The following is a 19,395-nucleotide window of genomic DNA, read 5'->3' as shown; positions in this document are numbered from 1 at the left end:
CACAGAATATTTTGTCGCTTTGAACGAAATATCAAAAATTCCATCGATGTGCTAGAAATTTTACTGTGTCAAAGATAAAAAATTGTTTCTGATTATTTATCTATCAGTTTTCCATCGAAAATGGAAAAAATTCTTTATACGGTTCTACAATATTTTTGTATAGAACCGTTTTCAGGATATGTGAACTTGTATCTCATAATGAAGACTGAAAGGACTCATGAAAAATGGCACTTCAAAACCGATTCTGTTGCTACCTATTCTAGACACTCCGTTAAATTTTGCGAGTACAAAAATTGTAGACCAAACTGTGACTGTAACTAGAAAATATGTAACGCGAGGAAAGGTACAGAAACCTAATTCGATATTTTTAAATTTTGTAACGCTTTCGGAACAAGACGTTATCGGATGATGCGTTTTCCGTAGTTGGAAAAGCGTGTGATATACGACCCGTTCACTAGCCTTTGGCGTTTTCAGAGTTCCTGAATGCGGGATGAATGTCGGTCTGGTTCGTCGCAAGTCGAGCATTATATCGCTTTTACATTTATAAAGCTGTCACGCGCCGACTCGCGTGTCATTGTGAAAGGGGTATTATGCTTTAATAATGGACAGCATCGCGTGTCAGATTCATCCGGTCGAATGGAAATGTACGAAGTTTATTTTGTTTCTGGACTCGAATCCAATGACGATGCCTTGCTGTACATTATCGTGATTAAGCTCGTATAATTGAGAATTATGATTTTATCATCGGAATAACATCGTCTGCAAATTAAAACTCACACTGTTAAAAAGTACTGAAGTAGAAATTTGTTGGAAATCATTTTTATTTCAAGCTGATAGAAAAGTTGCAATCAGCGTTATAAATATGCATGTGTTTTACAATGTTTGAATAGCTTAAGAAAGTTTTAACAATATGAAATAAAAAGCTCATAAAACTTCCTAATTAAGTACCGTACAAATCTTAATATTAATATAAATATCATGCAGACATAGTTACGTTTACTGACTGAGATAAACTAATGAACGATGCAATGATATGAAATTAACATGAAAATAAATATTTCATGAAATCAATATCCTTCTTATAACATAATCCTTTGATTGCGCAAAAGTAATACTATACACATTATGAGCCATTTTGAATGGAAGCAAGATACTCGTTGTATCTTTTTTCTTGCGCTTGTTGCAATTTTTGTAGTTTCTTCATTTGTCCTTTACTGATTTCTTTGCCGCAAATGTCGTGCGTCGGAATACCCTGAACATGAAATTTTATTAAATACTATCAAAAAAAAACTGTATTATAATTAATATATAAATATTCGACTTACATTGCTATCAAACTGAGAATATTTATCTTTTTCTAATTTAAACATTTCGGAAGGAGGAATTTTTCTTTGCGCCTCTTTCGCTGCAGCCGCGGCTTCGGCTTCTGCTTTTCTTCTTTCTTTCTCCAATGACTTTTCCAATTCCAGTTTTTTCTTACTTTCCTTTTCTCGTAAAAGTTCTTCCTTGTTTACTAACTTCACTTTACAGAATTCGTCATTACTGTCTTCCAAACGTACACCGATGTTCGGTAAAATGTCATCGCGTAATTTATCACATTCTTCAAGAATATCGTTAGCCTTTAATATTTTAGCATGATTTCTCACTTTTTCCCGGAAACTTGCCAAAATTTCAAGATACGGCATTACGGTTTCTTCAACCTTTAACAAGATTCATAGGTAAAAAATCGATACTACAGACAAACCAAATGTGATATATGTAACATACATTTGTAGTTTCAGTGTTACTCTCCACTGGAAAACCAATGGTATCGTGCAGACATGGAATTACACCGAATATAGTAAACATTTTTGTAATATAAACTGCGATATCTCTAAGCAACAAAGTATTTTGGTGTTTAACTTGTTTCATATAAATATTGCAATGTGTGACAAGTTCCCGAATTGCATCGAGTACACTCCTTGTATCAATATTATCTGTAATAAAATATTAATTAACAACAATTACAAAGGAATTTGATAATACAAAGTCATCAACTTACCACATAATGCAGTATGTACAGAGTCTTTGGCAAAACTGAACTTTTCGTTTAATTCCACTTCACAATTTGTCCATTTACTGAAGGTGTTAATATTTGTTTCTGAACCTAAAGATCTGATTTTGCATTTTACATTTAAGAAAAATTCCTGCAATATAAATAATGTAGTTGCTTATGCTGCTCTGTTAAAAGTTTAATAAATGCTTATACCTACATTTAAAAATTTTTCATACTGCATAGCCATATTCATGGTATTATCACTATAATCTAATGTGTCCTTCCATGAGTGTAAGAGAAATGCAAGTCTGAGCTGTCTTGCCGAGTGCTTTTTTAGCGCATCTTGTATAGTAATAAAATTTTTTAGAGATTTTGACATCTTGCACCCTGATATAGTTAAATGACCAGCATGGAGAAAATATCTGACCCAATTAGAATTATTGAAGTATGCTTCTGCTTGTGCTATTTCATTATCATGATGTGGGAATTTTAAATCTACTCCTCCAGTGTGAATATCTAAACTTTCTCCGCAAATTATCGACGCCATAACCGAACATTCTATGTGCCACCCTGGTCGTCCCTTACCCCAAGGACTATCCCACCATGGCTCCCCTTCTTTTGAAGATTTCCAAAGTGCAAAATCTGTTGGTGACCTTTTTTCAGACGACTCATGAGTGCTTAAAACACCTAATCAAACAAATTTCCAATAAAAATTTGATATATATATTTAGAACAAATAATTCTTACCTTCTCCTTCCTCTAAGCTTGATGTATCACCATAAGCTTCTGGAACAAGTTTAGCATAGTAATGTTTATCCTGCTTGTCAAAAGCAGCAACATCAAAATATACAGAACCATTGCTCTCATATGCTACTCCATTCTCTATAATTTTTTTAACAAATGCTATAATTTCAGGTATATATTCACTAACTCTTGTTAGTACATTTGGTTTTAATACCTAACAAAAAATATATCATTACAGACTTTTCCTATCTTTAATTTAAACTCACAGTTAAATGTACGATTTTACTCAGTATTACATTTAAAGAGTCCATGTCTTTATGAAACTCTGTTTCCCAATTTTGTGATAATTTAGTAAAAATTGAATGTTCTGTAACAGTAGCTCCTTTATTCTTATCCAGCCATTCTGCCAATGGGTCTCGTGCTTCTTTTAATAGTAACTAGATTCACAAATTATAAATGTAATTTTTTGTGTGAGATTATAATATTCTCTATATGTATAGTGTTAATAAAACAAACATACTTCTTGATATTCCTTAATTTTATTTTCATCCTTAAGCTTCACTGCATTCTCCAAATTTTCTATTGCCTTTTCTACATCATGTAACATTTTTTGTAGCATACATTTTTTATCTACATCATTCGTAGTCTTTACTGTATCCTCAAAAGTACACATTACATTTTTTGCATCATCCAGAATTTCATCAAGGGGATGATTTTCTTCAATGTATTTTTCATATAAATAATTTTGTCTAGCTCTTTTTATAATTTTATCATCTATATCAGTAATATTCATTACATATAAAACATTATACCCAAAATAATCAGATAATACACGTCGTAATATATCAAATGATATATAGGACCTAAATGATAAAAAAAGAGACATTGCAATATCAAAACAGATGTTGTTAACATTTAGCAACATAACACATATTTAAAAACTATATAATTTAACAAGTTTCTGACTACCTAGCATGTCCCATATGTGACGCATCATAGACAGTGGGTCCACAGCTGTACCATAATATACGATTTCCAAATTGAGGAATGAAAACTTCTTTATCTCTAGTTAAACTATTATACAATTTCAAAACTGAAGTATTCTTTCGTTGCGGTGGAGCCCAAGGTGGTTGAACCCTTTTTGCCATTTGTAATCTATAAAAGCAAAAACAAATGTATGATCACAATGTTAAAAATGAAGATGTAACATTTACCTTTTTAATAAGATTAACAATTTATTGTTCTAAGAACTCTTCATTAATTATTTTTCATAAAGAAATGTGGAAAGATGTCAAGTATCACATGTTCAGTACCATAGCTTTACTTATTTCCATATTTCTTGATATTGATACTATCACAAACTTTTTTATATTATTATTTTTTGCAAAAGTGATTTCTTTGTGTCTACTAATGACACATAAAAGGTAAACCAACGTAAGCATTTTCCAATAGGCAACAGTATTTTTTAATTGAGTCATACTAACCTATGTTATATATCAATTCGGAAAATGAATATAACACTGCACAAAAGCGCTAATAACTAAATGGAAAACCAGGTGTGCGACTTGTCAATATTGCTAATTATCTGTAATTTATCTACAACGGCAATAATCTTATCTTATGTACATTGTATTGGGAAAACCTGGCATGATGCAATTTAATGGTGATTATCATTCTATAGAATACAATAATTTTCACGAAAGAATAGTATCGGTTTGCGCATCCCGACTGAGCTCAGGAAGACCCCTTCCACTTATCTTTCCCCACCATAACCCATTTTCTTCTTTCTCAATCTTATACAAGGTGGACAAATATAGGAACAACAGGAAGATACAGAATAGGTAATGTGGTAAATCTCAAATAAATGATCACTGAGTATACATGTACAACCATAAAAATATAACAGCGTATGCGCACTACTCCTGATTATAGATTATGCTCAAACCAATGAGTGCTACGATGCGCAGAATTAACCAAAACTGGTTGTTCCATAACTCTATTCTCTGGTCAACTCAGTTATGTATAGTAATAACAATTGTTGCAGGAATAGTAAGTACAAACGAGTATAGTTTGTTATTGTATGAATACTTTATTTTGACATTATAAATCACTAAGCTACATTAAAATTTTGTATTATTATATGATGTATTACTAAATATTGTTATAACTTTTCATGGTATATCATTAAAAACAGAATATAATCTTTAACTTCAGTCAGGTACATACATGTGTCCAATTATACATACATATTTACACATATGTATAATTATTATTCACCAGTATAAATTTTGTTTCCACAAAATAGTAATAAAATATCAATAATTTAAACAATACATGTATGTACAATTTTCATAAAGCATGTAAGTTATTGTTACAGCAAATGCTTTTCATTATTATTAATGATATGGATAATTCTATATATATATATTTAAAAATTACAAATATATTTTAATATGCATCAAAATGTCTTATATATTGTATATTATATTTTATACTACAGTTAGTTTAAACATTATAGTAAATGCTTGTAAAAGATATGTTTCAAATGTACAATTTGTATATAATCTTGTATACTAATAAATTCCAAATTCTCACATAAAATATCTACAAAAATTTGTTAATATAATATAAAAATGTCATCACCTATGGCAGCCAATCTTTTCTTAAATTTTATGTTTTATATATAATTTATATGTAACATTAATATTTTTACTTAGCATGGGTATTATCTATTTTCCTTAGATATCTCATCATCCCAATCTTTATTTGGCTTAACAAATTCTATATCACTAGCTTCATCAGAGCTTGACATGTTATCATCATCAAAATATGGTTTTGTTACTTCATTATTTGGCATGTGTCCTAAAATCACATTGAGTAGTGAAAAAATATATTCTAATAGCTATTACAACTATCACAGTATCTTCACAATATTATATTTACCACTGGTTGGTCTTCTAAATATTTCAATTTCTTTCTCATCATCATCAAAGAAACTTGTTCCACCTTTAAGCAAGCTAAATGAATAGCCATTCCAGCGTTTTGTTTCTACGTTTTGGGAAGCCTGACAATTTGCCCAAATGAAAATAACACATGTAATAATCCCTAAACACATAGTACCTGTAAGAATATAATTAAAAATTATACATTAATGATGTATTATAATATACATATACTGTATATAAAATCGTTCATTATCTTACTTATGAGAATAATAAAGACGATTCTAGGCATTCCCATAAATTTATCATCGTATCTTAATTTAAACATTAGATAAGAGACATTGTGTACATCCGGTGTGATAAATATCTTTGTTTGCTGAATATATCCAGGTGCGTCAGCGGTTATAACATGCGAACCTGGTTGAAGTAATAACCAATAAGCACCATTTAATCCACTTCTAACATGATGTATTGATTTGTTGTATGACAAAATAGCATTTTCCACCGGCTCATTATTTTTGCTTAGGACGTATCCTTTTACTCCTTCATCAAGTTTTTCTACCATTGCTAACAAGCTAGCTCTATTGTCTTCCCATATATTTTTTGAGTCATCTGTATTGCAACAAGTTACGTACACGTCTAGCATCAGTGTACTAGTATTTAAGTAGAGATAATCCATTAAAGAATTTGCTGTCCTTCCACTAATACCCATGCCAGCATGAACAATACCATTGGTACTATTGCCTAAATTATAACCGCATTCTGAATTTTGAGAAGTCATATGAAGGTTATTCTTTGTATATGATAATGCTATATCTTGCAATACATTATCGTCATCAGTTTTATACACTTGTCCATGTACATTTCCATATTGTCCCGCAAACGGAATTTCAACATGTTGCGAACCAATATTTAAATTTATTGCTAACGCCGCGTTCATTTTTTTAAACCAATTAATTATTATATCTTCATCTGTAGTTAATGCATCATTAATAGGGAATTGTAAATGATTCATAATAAATGAAGAACAAGATTGAGTAGTGTTAGAATTTTGAGACAAATCTGGTGCAATGAAGATTGTAAATTTATTTAAGTACTTTGTAATTTTAGCATCTTTCCCATAATGATCCAATAAATATGTTGCGAAATGCAATAAAAGCTTGGAAGTTACTGGTGCACCATTCGAAATACCGGCCACAAAAGCTATAGATGGTCGACCGATCTTTTTATAATTGTTCGCAGTTCCAATTTCTAAAGCCATCACTCTAATACCTTCTTTTGATTTAGTTATTGTATACAAAGTTGATAATTGTGAATATTTGTTATTCAGATCAATTAACATTTGGTTCACAATATTTACTTTTCGATCTTCATCATATTTATGAAATTCTATTTCTTTCGTTCGATGTTTTACCATCTTGACGTGAATGTCAACTACTTCTTCATTATTCACGTGGATTTTCTTGAACTGTTGAATATAACTTTCACAAGAAACTATTATTATATAATCACCGGGAAGAAGAGCCATTTTGAAATATGCCATATTCTTGGAAACATGATAGCTTTGCTTTTCAACCGTGACGACAGCATTTCTCAAAGGATTATTATTTGTATCTGTTACCATTACACGAATACCAGTTGTAAGACTATGAATAAGTTGCATCAACGGTAATAAGTTTTCCCGCCAAATAGCTGAAATATGTTCGGCAAGTGGATACTTGCAGCAAGACAAATTGATACTTATCTGAAAGTACCATGTATTAATATAATATACAAATATAACAACACATATTATATTAATTGTCCTAATAAATAAGACATTACTTACCACAGGTGTATTATATTCTTTTTGAATATATTCTTGTACTTCTTTTACATCATTATTCAGAGTACTACACGTTTCTTTATGGATTGATTGTTCATAGTTTTTGGTAAGAATTTTGTGCACGTTTGATTCATCATTTGTATAACTGAAATAAAGATATATATTTTAATACTTATTTAAGATGTCAATGGTTTATATTTTTATTACCTAATTCCAAGTGTTCCACTTCCTAATATAATTAGTACATCATATTTTTCATTGGATAATGTTGTTTTAAATGCATTAGTAACCATACTCAATTTGTCAAAATCAGCATTATCTCTTTGCAATAATCTTGTTCCTACTTCATTGGGTACTGTAGGATTACATTTTTGAACATTGAATATGCTATCAAAACCTGGATCAACGCCAGGGATAAAATGTAAAACAGAATTATTTAATATTCTCTCTATTGGAGGATCACCAATTTGATTTCCCTTAAGAATATGAGTTGCTAATCGCAATAAAATTTCTCTACCAACTGGTTGAGATGCAAATAGTCCTCCAACTAAACCAATATGAAACTTGTTTTCTTCTGGTGCACCCATCTATAGTTGTCAAATTATTAGTATTTTAAGCTTGAAATACATTTTTATTTAATTGTAAGTATACACAATACTTACATTATGTGTAATCTTTAGAGAATGAATAGCCATGCCAACTAATGATTCTCCAGCTAGAAATTCTGCACTGTCTGGTTGATGATTTTCTAACTGACTAAACCTAGCACTTAACTCAGCATTTTTTAAATACATATTCTGTAAATTTGCCTTTAACCCAAAGTCATATGCAGACGACCTAAAATCAGAATTTATATACTTATTTATGGACATTAATTTTTTTAATCAACAAAGGTACATATGTTAAATTCAATACAAAATTTCAATTCAATTATATATATAAAAAAAAATCATTTTTTTAGTAAGGAACAAAATAATAAAAGCAACAAATGATTAATCAATCAAAATCTATAAAAAGAATCGTCTAATACTTTGCGACATATTAAAATATTTACTTAATGTTTTGAGGGAGCTTTTAAAGTTCTTCACAAAACGAAATTTTTATTATTCCTTATCAAATTCCTTTTTAATATTCAATGACAATATTGTTACAATTCTGGAAATTGTAATTTTTATAAGAATTTATCTAAATAATCCCTGTTGATTATATTATAAATATCAAGTTTGTAACTATACCAATGTTGGGGATCATCTCTCATTAATGTAAAGTCCACAGGTAGTTCTTCTCCAAAAATAGCATCATCTGGCACAGTTATGCTTTGTGTTTGAGGCTCATATCCTATTGCGCTAGCAGTAACATTATATTTCCCTGGAACTAATAGCCGCCAATAATCTCCACCATCAGCTGCATAAATGTCATGTTTAATTCCTTCCACAGATATTTTAGCATGTGCTATGGGGCTACCAATAGATGAACGTACTACACCGTGTATACCTTTGCGAGACTATAAATTGAAGGAATAATAATTACCTTAATAACATATTGAATTATGTAAGTGTAATATAAATATAAATACCATTTCAATAAAACGTAGGAGAGGTTCTCTATTTTGTAACCAATAACTTGGTAGCTCAGTTGCATTTGGGAATTTTGTACATCCTACTTCTATAGTGATTTCAAAATCATTACTATGTACATAATTATAATCTTGCATGCCGCCGCTAACAGAATACCACGCAGCTCCATTAGTTATACCATTCGGGAAACTCTTTTCTAACACATTTTGATAATTTAGCTGCTCACTCATAAGTGAAGGGCATGGCTCTCCTAGATGCATAAGAGGATGTGCATTAGAGTATGCTAACGCTAATGCTTTGAAAACTTTATCATCTGGACTTAGATTCTCAGCGTTAGATGCATACGGCGGTTCATTATCATACGGATAATTTGCTACTAATGCTCCTCCATGTAAATTAGCAGAAAGTACAAATGGAATACTTGTAATCCATTGCATTACTGCTTTAGTTTCAGGTTCTTGTTTTGCATTGTACTAAAATATAAATCACGTTAAAATTTATAATTAAAAATATATGAAGTATTTTAAACATATTGAGAACTTAAGATTCATACTTCGTTCGTTTCATATTGGTCAGGAAAGTTTCTGTTAAGATCAATGCCTTTGGCGTTTGCTCTTCCTCGTTCTCCGTATATATCCCCTTCTTCAGAAATTTCGTAGCCATCTGGATTCATACTTGGTAGTACATGCAGTCTAACATTTTTTAGTATTCTTGTAACTCTTTCGTCGCTTCCAAAATTTTCACAAAGATATCTAAGTAACAATAATAAAATTTCTTTTCCAACTACTTCATTTCCGTGCATGTTGCCGATGTATTTCACTTCAGGTTTATTTAGACTGTGTTTTCCAGGGTTTTCTGTTATTTCCATGACATATAATTGACGTCCTCTAACAGACTCCCCTATACTGTAAAGCCTTGTTATGTTTGGATAATTGGAATTCAAGTCCTTTAAATATTTTTCCATTGCAGCATATTTATGGTGCTTAAATTTAGTATCGTGGTAAAATCCATACTCATCTATGGGTCTTGTAACTTCTTCAATTTTACCTCCATTTAATTTTCCTGTATATAAATAAATAATAAATTACGAATAAACTATATTACTAAAAAGTTTTTTGACATTAACAAAATTTTATTTAATTTTTTTTACTAATAAAAATAGTCAGAACTAATTAAATGATAAAAAATATAGTATAACAAATTTCAGATACTTGATAAAACACAAGGTATAGAGAAAATAAAATCACGATAAAAAATTAAAATATTTTAAATTGGTAAATTACTTCATGGATAAAAAATTATAGGAGAAGGCTGGAGAATATTTAAGAAAATTAACTCATTGTTCAAAGCAAATACAATACTTTATTTTTAATTTCAGATATACATTTAATTTGGATATATTATACTATACACCAAATTACAAATACAAGTGTAACTTATTTCATTACATCTTTCTTCCAATATTAATATAATTATAAAACAAATAATTGTATGTGTAGTACTAAACAGTCTCAGTATATTGTTCATATATTTATATGTATTTCTTTATATAAACTATTATTATACCATTCAAAATAAATTGAACAGCAAACTCTAATTTTCTTCTAACATGTTTTCATAAAATTCAAATCACTTTACATAGTACGAATCGTTAAACCAAGGATCGTTAAAGAAATATCTAATCTACATATTTTTAACAAATATTTAAAAACAAATAGCTTTGTTCTTTTTTTTAAATACTCATTATTTCATTTGTTCTGTTTAACATTTGTTAATTTAAAAGAGAGCACTAGTACAAAGAATAAACCATGGTTTATAATCTGTACACAGATATGTTCAGTATCTAACAATATTCTTATGATGTTTTCAATTCGCATTTACAAAATGCTCAAGAATATTGTTAAAAAATTGTATATAGAAAAATATTGAAAACAGCAATTAATAAAGTGTTTGTGTAAATCTTATACGTTTGTAAAAGTCTTTTTTAGATTAGACTAATAATAGCAAATAAATTTAAAAATTAATGATAAAATAATCAACAAATAAAAACAAAAATAAAAGTAGTAAAACAGAGATTCAAAAATTAATGTCTTTCAACAATTTATGCTCCACGTTTAAAATTAATAAGTTAATAGTTTTCAATCTTATCATCGTTTTTTTGCAAATCTTTGTATTTTTTCTCCATACCTTGTGTGTATTTTTATCATTTTTCGAATCTGTAATACTTTAAACTATGATAAAATTGGTAGATATATCAATATCAAACAATATGGGGTAGAGATATCATACCAATGCTGCAAAATGAAAATAAAATAATAAAAATAAATAATCACGTACAAACTAATTTATATAAAAAATTAAAGAAAATAAAAAAATAATTATACTGCATTTAATAATTGGTGCTATTTTAGGATAGAATTAGTTTAAAGAACGTAAAATATCAATTAGCACGTGATGAAAATCTATATCTCGATTACCTTGGTCATTATAGGTGTCCTGTTTTAAAGTAAAATTAAGAATGGTTGGTTTATCTGATTCTACAGTAACATTTACTGGTTCACTTGGTAGAAATCTAAAATGATAAAAGGTAGATTGAGTGTATAGTATATTTAATGAAACCAGAATTGTCTAACATATTAACAAACATGTAAAATATATTTTTCTATATGCTCACCCCCATGCTTCTGCATGAATACGATAAGTTCCCGGAAGCAACAAACGCCAATATTCTCCGCGATGGGTGGTATAAATATTGTGACCTATTCCATCCACAATAATATTTGCTGCCTCAATGGGTTGACCATCTGTGTCCCTCACAAGACCTAAAATTAAAATATAATTGATTATACTTTATGAAGTGGTAATAACTAATAATTACATATGACAAATAATTAATCACCTTTCACTCCAATATGTGCTTGCTCAAGATATTTTATTAGAGGTTCTTTGTTCATTTTCCAGTACTCTGGCATCATAGAAGGACTTGGGTATTTACAACAACTTAGTTCAAATGTTATCTCAAATGCATTCGAACGAACATAATTAAAATCTTGCATCCCTCCAATAACCTCATACCTAAAATAAACAATCTTTAATAATATCATTTTTCTAATAGTATTTTTGGATAGTGAAAAATTTGAGTACTCAGATTAGAAGAGTATATTTACCAATATGCTCCATTAGTAACACCACCTTGAAAAACATCTGAAGGACATGCGTTGCCTGCTCGCATTTGTGGATGATTATCAGCATATGCATGAGCTAAGTATTTAAATAATTCATCATCCGGACTTTTACTTTCAATACAACACGGAGATGAAATTCTACAAAGCAACAAAGTATGTAAATATCAAAGTAATTAAATTAGGTATCTTGTATCAAATCTATACACTAAAGTCACAGAAATTGCTACTTGTTCTTACCCAGAATCATAAGGATAACTAGCTACAATAGCACCACCATGAAGATTTCCTGACAATACAAATGGTTCTGTAGCAATCCAAGTCATCATTGCAATTGTTTCATTTTGACGCCCATCTAATATACTTCCACCTTTCTGAAGATGATTAGTTCTCATATTGAATTGATCTGGAAAGTCCCTATTTAAATCAACATGATTTGCATTTTCACGTCCTGAAAAATCTTTTTTCGAATCACATTTTCCTTCCTAAAAACATATTTTATTAAATGAATATATACTATTAAATATACTATAAATTATAAATAGAGAGAAAGACTAATAATTAATAATACCTCAGATTTCTCAAACCCGTCAGGGTTCATAGATGGCATAAGGAAAATATCGGTGTTATTAACTAACTTTGTAACTCTTTCATCTTTTCCATAGTTGTGTAACAAATATTGGGCAAGATAAACTAATAATTCTCTGCCAACAGCTTCATCGCCATGCATGTTAGCAACATATTTCACCATCGGTTCACCTAGCTTTCGTTCTCTAACATTTTCAGAGATTTCAAGAACTAGTAAATCTCTTCCTTCCACAGATTTTCCAATAGAAGACACTTTTGCCAAAGTAGGATATGTCCTGGCCAAAGAACTGAACAACTGTTTAAGCTCTTCATAGTGAGTATAGTGTGGAGTAATAAAATTTTCTTCTAAGTTACTTCTTTCGGAATTTATCACGTAACCATTAATACTCCCGGTAAATAAACAAATAAAGAGTACAATAATATATATACTATGTACATGTACCATATTTGTGTATATATACTTGCGTGATATTCTAAAGAAACTTTTTGATTTCAGTAAGGCATCCTACAAAATGCAATATATACAATGTCGGTGTATATATAGCGTACTGATGACGTCCGCAATTCTGAGCGTGGGTAGAAGTAGTGGGGTCGAGATAAATGATGTGTAGCTACGATGCACACAGTTCTTATATATTGTATATATTTTCTGATGGTGTCACAATACAATGAAAAAAGATTATTCCTCTTATGTTAGACACATGAATATGTAATTTTCTCTGGAAATATTATTTTTTTTATTACTCATACGCGTATGACTTTTGATAAAAATCTACAATAATTGTTTCCGGGAAATATACATGAATATAAAACAAAATTGAATGAATATACACTCACATACGTCTATTATTTTATATTTTATATGCATACTTTATTTTGTGAAAGAACTGTAATGCCAGTAATGCAGAACGAGTTTTCGTTTATGCTTCAGAGTAATATTAACCTCCAATGTTTTGACACATGATCTGTGTATTATAATTGTTTTGATACATTTATTAATGGAAAGTTTTTAAAATAATTTCGTACAAACATGTCTAATAACGCAGAAGAAAAACAGTAAGTTATTAAAATAATGTAAATTAAAATTTGTAGATTTAATATTTTTCTGAAATTAATAATTGCTGTACAAAATTTCAGGTATGGTTTAATATTACCTAAAAAGCAACAATCCATTCCTGCTAAAGTTAGTAATGTATTTGGAGATAGCAATGATTCAGATGAAGAGGATGGTACTGACTGGGTCAAAAAAGCACTTAAAGCAGAAGGAGAAAAAAACAAAATTAAAAAACAGACTAAATTAAATATACAAAAGGCTTTAAAAGAAGATCCAACAATATTTCAATATGACGAAGTATATGAGGATATGGAAAGAGGAAAAGATCAATCAAAAGCAGTAAAGGAGGAGAAAAAGAAGCCAAGATATATTCAAAATCTTTTAAAAGCTGCAGAACGAAGAAAAAAAGAGCAAGAATATAGAATAGAAAGAATGGTACAGAAAGAACGAGAAGCAGAAGGAGCTATGTTTGCAGACAAAGAAAGTTTTGTTACCTCTGCTTATAGAGCAAAATTGGAAGAATTCAAAAAGATGGAAGAAGAAGAAAATAAAATGGATAGATTAGAAGCTATTGGTGATGTTAGAAAACAACAAGATATATCAGGATTCTATAGACATTTATATGAACAAACTGTTAAATCAGCAGAAGAATCTGAAGTCACAGATGATGTGAATACTGATAAAGTTAATTTAAATCAAGACACAACAAATGTAAATAAAGAAACAAATGTAAGTTTAACAAAAAAAGAAGAACTTAAAATTAAAGAAGTGAAAAAAAACAGACAGTATAGGCAAAGAACAGTAGAAGAAGATAGTGATACAGATACTGAAACTCAACAAAAAGAGTTAGATAATAAAGTAGAAACTTCACTTGAAAAACGAAAAACTGTTGAAAAGGATCTTGAACCTTTAGAACCTGATAATAAAAAGCAAAAGCAAGATACTAATAATTCAGAAACTAATCAAACAAATAATCCAACTGCAGCAGAAGATGTTTCAAATGTAAAAAATACTGAGAAAACACCAGAAAAATCTGAGAATAATGATAAAGCTGAGAAAGCAAATATAACTGCAAAAGCAAAAATAGAAGTAGAAAAACGAGAAAGATCTAAAATTTGGGAAAAAAGAACAGTGGGACCTGTTTTTGAAGCAGCATTACAGAGATATTATGCAAGAAAGTCTATGAGAATGTCAGCTGCATAGTTAATTATAATTATCAAATTTGTATATTGTATTAGAAAAAATATGATTTAGTCATTTCCTCTTAAATAAAATTGTTTTTATAATATAGGGTACAATATATTTTTATTTAATACGATATTTATAGTACAAAAGTTACATTAGCATATAAGATAGATGATGTTTGAGTGGTATAAAAGTAAAATAATGCCAGATTGATTGCAATAAAAATTATATTTTGGTACAATAACTTTGTATGTATGTTAAGATTTAGGTTTATTGAGATGAAATGAGTTGTGGTTTCATATGTCCACTGTTACCTAAATTCCTTAATGTTACTACCCCATTAGAACGAATAGATAACCATGTAATACTTCCATGATTCAAGCTTAAACGTAACCAACCTTCAGGTGGAAACTGCAATGCTCTGAAATAAAAAACATCATATATCCATTTTATGCATAACAATAATGAATTCTATATTTATACTGATGTTTGCTTACCGACATACAAAGTATCTAATAACATTTGCATGACAGACAAGAATAATATAAGAATCCTTTGTTTGATCAGGATCTGGACGATGAAAGTATTTTCTAAAAGCAGCTTCTATCCTAGGTCCATCTTCATGATACTGAAATGAATTAATATTACAGAATTATATTATCCTTATTAAAAATTAGAATAAACATAGAAGGCTTTAGAATTATGAACATACATTTATGTCAGATTTCCAAAAATTAATTGGTGGATCAGGTGGAATTGGCATACCCTCTGTAAGACCTGGATCTTCTTTAACAGTTACATCTTTAAGATATTTTTTTATAATTTCTGCAGTCTCTTTAGCTCGAGTTATTGTTGATTGTACAATTAAATTATATGGCAATCCTAATTCCTGCAATCTTTGTCCTGTGACTTCAGCCTGTTGTCTACCTTCATAACATATACATAATATTATAAGGGTTAATTAAGTTTTAAAATTATATCAAAATATAAACATATAAAGAAACTAACCAAGAACTGTAAGTGTTCTATCTAAATCTGTTTTGCCTTCTGTATTATACTGTCCATGACGAACTAAAATTATATGATACTTGACATCTGAAGTTTTCTTTGCTAATGTCTCTCCGCTTATTTGTTTTTCAGATTCATTATCTGCTTTCATTGCTTTCAGCCATTCAGGATGACGTCTGTAAATTTAATTATTAACAAATATAAAATAAATGTGAATTTACAGTATACATTCATTGACAATAATAAAGAATATAACCTATCCCAATTGTAATCCCATTTATGTTGAGGTGAAGGATGCGTTACCCACGAATTATAATTATCATTTGGATATAAAAGTACTGCACTGCCTATTGCACCAATTCCTGTGATCCATTTTTTCCAATTTGTACTTGCAGGCATTGTTACAATTAATACAAATTTAGATCCCTAATGAGTGCTTAATACTGAGTGTACTGATAAGTAATTTTAAAAGCAAATAGTTGCAAGATCACGAAATATTTAATTAAAAATTTTTAACGGCATACTGATATATTAAGACTATTGTATTTAATTAATTTGATAAGTTGAACAAACATGTAAGAGTTAATTTTGTTGTTTTTAATTTTATAATAATGCGCGTTTTCAGAACAAGACTGCTGCTGCTATCTGGAGAAGAGTAGCGAAACTAGCGAAAATTTTTATTTAATTATAATTTCTACCGTTTTAGCGCTGTTACCTTATTCTGACTAAAATTGATAATGTCGCATGTGATAACAAAATTAGCGACACTAAAAAAAATATCAAAAAGTTTTTTAAAAGAATCATTGATGTGGTTGAAAAAATAACGAAGAACAATATTGTAATTTATTTTGTTTTGGATATATTAATCCATCATCGATAAAAATTATAAATAATTAAAAAAATTAGATTCTGAAAAATATAAGGTTTAGTTTATTGTTTTATTTTCGTTACAGTTAATGGAAGTATTAGCATTAGAAAACAGCAGTATAAATCAGTATGAATGTTAAGTGAAACCAATTTGCTAAGATTCTCATTGAATTGATCTTGCAAATGGAATATCAAAAATAACTTTCCATCAAGGCATGATCGATAAAGTCTGTAATAATCTGTGCATGGTAGAGCTTAGGACAAACTTCTTAGACACGACAGGGTGGTTCCTGGTACTAATAAATAATCCTTCGAATCCCCAATCTTTATGGATGTCATCTTTAATTTCTGAACGCTGGCTAGGTCAACTGCGACCCTAAGTTGATATTCAACGATATATCGATTAAAGTTAGACACTGAAAATTGTAACAATAAATAAGGAGCACAGACAAGGAGCATATTGGACGCAATATCCAAAATTCTCAATAGTTCGTGACTTTTGTCAATATTTCGTGACAAACTTTGTACATTCTATTATTCTTCCAAGTTACATTTCAGACGATATCATGAATAGTTATCAAAATTCTCGATTTAACATTATCATGTTAGTTTCATAGGAAGATTCGCTTTAATTTGTTACTAGCATTATATTAACCGTATAATGAAGATTTATTTTGAAAAAAGTGCGTTCATCTTTAATTATCTAAATGATAAACGAGTTAAAGCACTCGGAACCCCAAGCTTCAGAAGGCTTTTTTAAACGCCACGGTACGCAAATGAGTATACTTGGGCGCGGCACTGCAGACACGTTTTTCAACCCCTAAGTATACTTAGCGTTCCCTGCAAAAAGGCTAATAATTCGTAAATTGCGACACCCTTTGCGTCATCGGGAGGCTGTAATTAGTTTTTGCACTAAACGGATTTACTCTTCTAGACTTGTCAGACGAGTCGCAGAGTAATTGGTCCCAAACCGAGCATCAGGAAAAATTTCGTGGCTCGTTAGACTCAACTAAGATTTTTCCTAAAAATGTTCAAAATAAATCCTCGAGACGTTGCAGGTATGAAATGTATTTAATCAAAATTCAACACATATGTTCAATTGATCGAACATTGCCTGTTGAATGTAGTAAGATATTACATGCTGAAGTATTAAAAAATATGTAGCATTAATTAATTGAAAGTATTATTTGTTCGACATGTCATTATGCTTAATGGTACGTTCACTCATACGTTATCACTGAATGTTACGGTTATTGAATGAGAAAAGCATTCTTCCATCAAGCAACGTAGCTAATAAAACAATTCCCAGCATCGTGATGCTATTTCTCGAGGGACCATCGCACCCTCTGACTTTCTTTTATGAACAGTACTCTTCCGTTTAATTGCAGTTATCGTGTTCCTTCTGTGGATGTTGTTTCCCCTTATCATTTACCTCCCGTTAAATCGATAAACTTAAACGGTAATCCATCACATCGTTCCCTAAGCAATTTTACTTTTATCCGTGAACTTTTAGTTGCGCATAAAAAAGAGAAGAAACTTCTATATTTATATGTTCAAGCACTTTATTCACATATTTTACAAGAAATTATCCTTAAGATACATTCAGCTATTTTTACTCGTTAAACTACGAGTAATACGCAGAAGTCCAAGGTTACTCCCTTGCGTGTAAAACGTAGTAGAACGAACTTGTCGACGTGCCAAAAATTGGTCCAGGGAGTAAGATCTGGAGGATAACATTCCTGGCCGCCAGAGAACGACGAGTATTGATTAAGGGGTTTGTCGGGAGGGTATATCCTCGCAGTCGAGGGGATTTCCTCTCTGAATGTGCTGGGGATGAATGGAGGGGGTTGGCGAGGGTTCTGAAGAGCACCGACACGGGCCATGGGGGTGTATGGCCGATGTACTTGCTCGTGTTGATCCTATATACGCAGTGGGTGCGTGCGCTTACGCATGCGCACCGCGTTTCCAGTATTCTGCGCATGCACCTTTTTGCGCGTATTTACAGTGCACAGTTGCCGTGCCGGTACGCATTGGCGGTTTGCACGTGGTGTTCCTTGACGACTAACAAACGAAAAAAAAAGAAATCAAGCACTTAAAGAGGTCCATTAGGGAGACAAAAGAAAACTATTCCAAAAAAAATTGCCGCCGATCGGCGTCGTAATCTTTGCGTAAGAAATATCTTTCTCGCGAGGCTCGCGTGAGAACGATCGTACGCGAAGTACACAATAGTAGCCGTCAGTTCGTACCGTGACCGCGTTGGAGAAACAGCGGGAGGCTCGTCTGTCTCGATAACACCTCTTTCTCGCTCCCTTTTTTTCCGTATCCGTCTGTCTTGCTTCCTCCCGGTTTCCCTTCCTTCCTCCCTCCCTCTCTTTCACGCGGGCACCG

The 19,395-nt window shown here is 30.7% G+C and overlaps 4 protein-coding genes and 1 long non-coding RNA gene across 7 annotated transcripts; 1 reads left to right on the top strand and 4 right to left on the bottom strand.

Annotated features, from left to right (window-relative positions):
• Nucleotides 1–803: 803 nt before the first annotated feature.
• Nucleotides 804–4,489, bottom strand: CysRS (cysteine--tRNA ligase, cytoplasmic). 2 transcript variants are annotated; one of them, XM_003703256.3, is made up of 10 exons: nt 4,264–4,489; nt 3,749–3,934; nt 3,300–3,642; nt 3,076–3,216; nt 2,783–2,993; nt 2,253–2,722; nt 2,042–2,186; nt 1,768–1,976; nt 1,326–1,700; nt 804–1,252 (listed from the first exon to the last, which is right to left on the bottom strand). In XM_003703256.3, the coding sequence occupies exons 2-10, from the start codon at nt 3,925–3,927 to the stop codon at nt 1,124–1,126; spliced, it is 2,202 nt and encodes a 733-aa protein (XP_003703304.2). In that variant the 5' UTR covers nt 3,928–3,934; nt 4,264–4,489; the 3' UTR covers nt 804–1,123. The 2 variants fall into 2 exon arrangements, with proteins under 2 accessions (XP_003703304.2, XP_012140789.2); XM_012285399.2 differs by lacking the exon at nt 4,264–4,489 and adding an exon at nt 3,994–4,134.
• A 354-nt stretch (nt 4,490–4,843) lies between these two features.
• Nucleotides 4,844–13,338, bottom strand: svr (Carboxypeptidase D svr). 2 transcript variants are annotated; one of them, XM_012285398.2, is made up of 15 exons: nt 12,877–13,338; nt 12,546–12,790; nt 12,291–12,446; nt 12,023–12,198; nt 11,798–11,945; nt 11,601–11,695; nt 9,677–10,185; nt 9,123–9,596; nt 8,782–9,050; nt 8,209–8,383; nt 7,754–8,133; nt 7,550–7,691; nt 5,983–7,465; nt 5,723–5,899; nt 4,844–5,641 (listed from the first exon to the last, which is right to left on the bottom strand). In XM_012285398.2, exons 1-15 carry the CDS (start codon nt 13,336–13,338, stop codon nt 5,505–5,507), a joined length of 5,028 nt encoding a protein of 1,675 aa, XP_012140788.2. In that variant the 3' UTR covers nt 4,844–5,504. The 2 variants fall into 2 exon arrangements, with proteins under 2 accessions (XP_012140788.2, XP_076388329.1); XM_076532214.1 differs by lacking the exons at nt 4,844–5,641; nt 5,723–5,899; nt 5,983–7,465; ... (4 more) ...; nt 9,123–9,596; nt 9,677–10,185 and adding an exon at nt 10,463–11,417.
• Nucleotides 13,339–13,810: 472 nt separating this feature from the next.
• On the top strand, nt 13,811–15,235 carry LOC100883509 (uncharacterized). Its single transcript, XM_003703348.3, has 2 exons — nt 13,811–13,949; nt 14,031–15,235. Exons 1-2 carry the CDS (start codon nt 13,924–13,926, stop codon nt 15,148–15,150), a joined length of 1,146 nt encoding a protein of 381 aa, XP_003703396.2. The 5' UTR covers nt 13,811–13,923; the 3' UTR covers nt 15,151–15,235.
• Nucleotides 15,236–15,341: 106 nt separating this feature from the next.
• LOC100883623 (serine/threonine-protein phosphatase PGAM5, mitochondrial) lies at nt 15,342–16,760 on the bottom strand. Its single transcript, XM_003703349.3, has 5 exons — nt 16,397–16,760; nt 16,141–16,316; nt 15,845–16,059; nt 15,630–15,760; nt 15,342–15,553 (listed from the first exon to the last, which is right to left on the bottom strand). Exons 1-5 carry the CDS (start codon nt 16,537–16,539, stop codon nt 15,403–15,405), a joined length of 816 nt encoding a protein of 271 aa, XP_003703397.2. The 5' UTR covers nt 16,540–16,760; the 3' UTR covers nt 15,342–15,402.
• Nucleotides 16,761–18,568: 1,808 nt separating this feature from the next.
• Nucleotides 18,569–19,395, bottom strand: LOC105662506 (uncharacterized). Its single transcript, XR_013038282.1, has 2 exons — nt 19,254–19,395; nt 18,569–19,068 (listed from the first exon to the last, which is right to left on the bottom strand). It is a non-coding gene; the product is annotated as an uncharacterized LOC105662506 (long non-coding RNA).

The sequence above is a fragment of the Megachile rotundata genome, chromosome 5 (assembly GCF_050947335.1).
Source record: "Megachile rotundata isolate GNS110a chromosome 5, iyMegRotu1, whole genome shotgun sequence".
Taxonomy (NCBI): Eukaryota; Metazoa; Arthropoda; class Insecta; order Hymenoptera; family Megachilidae; genus Megachile; species Megachile rotundata.
Note: the sequence above shows the minus strand (reverse complement) of the source record. Positions and strands in the feature narration are given on the sequence as shown.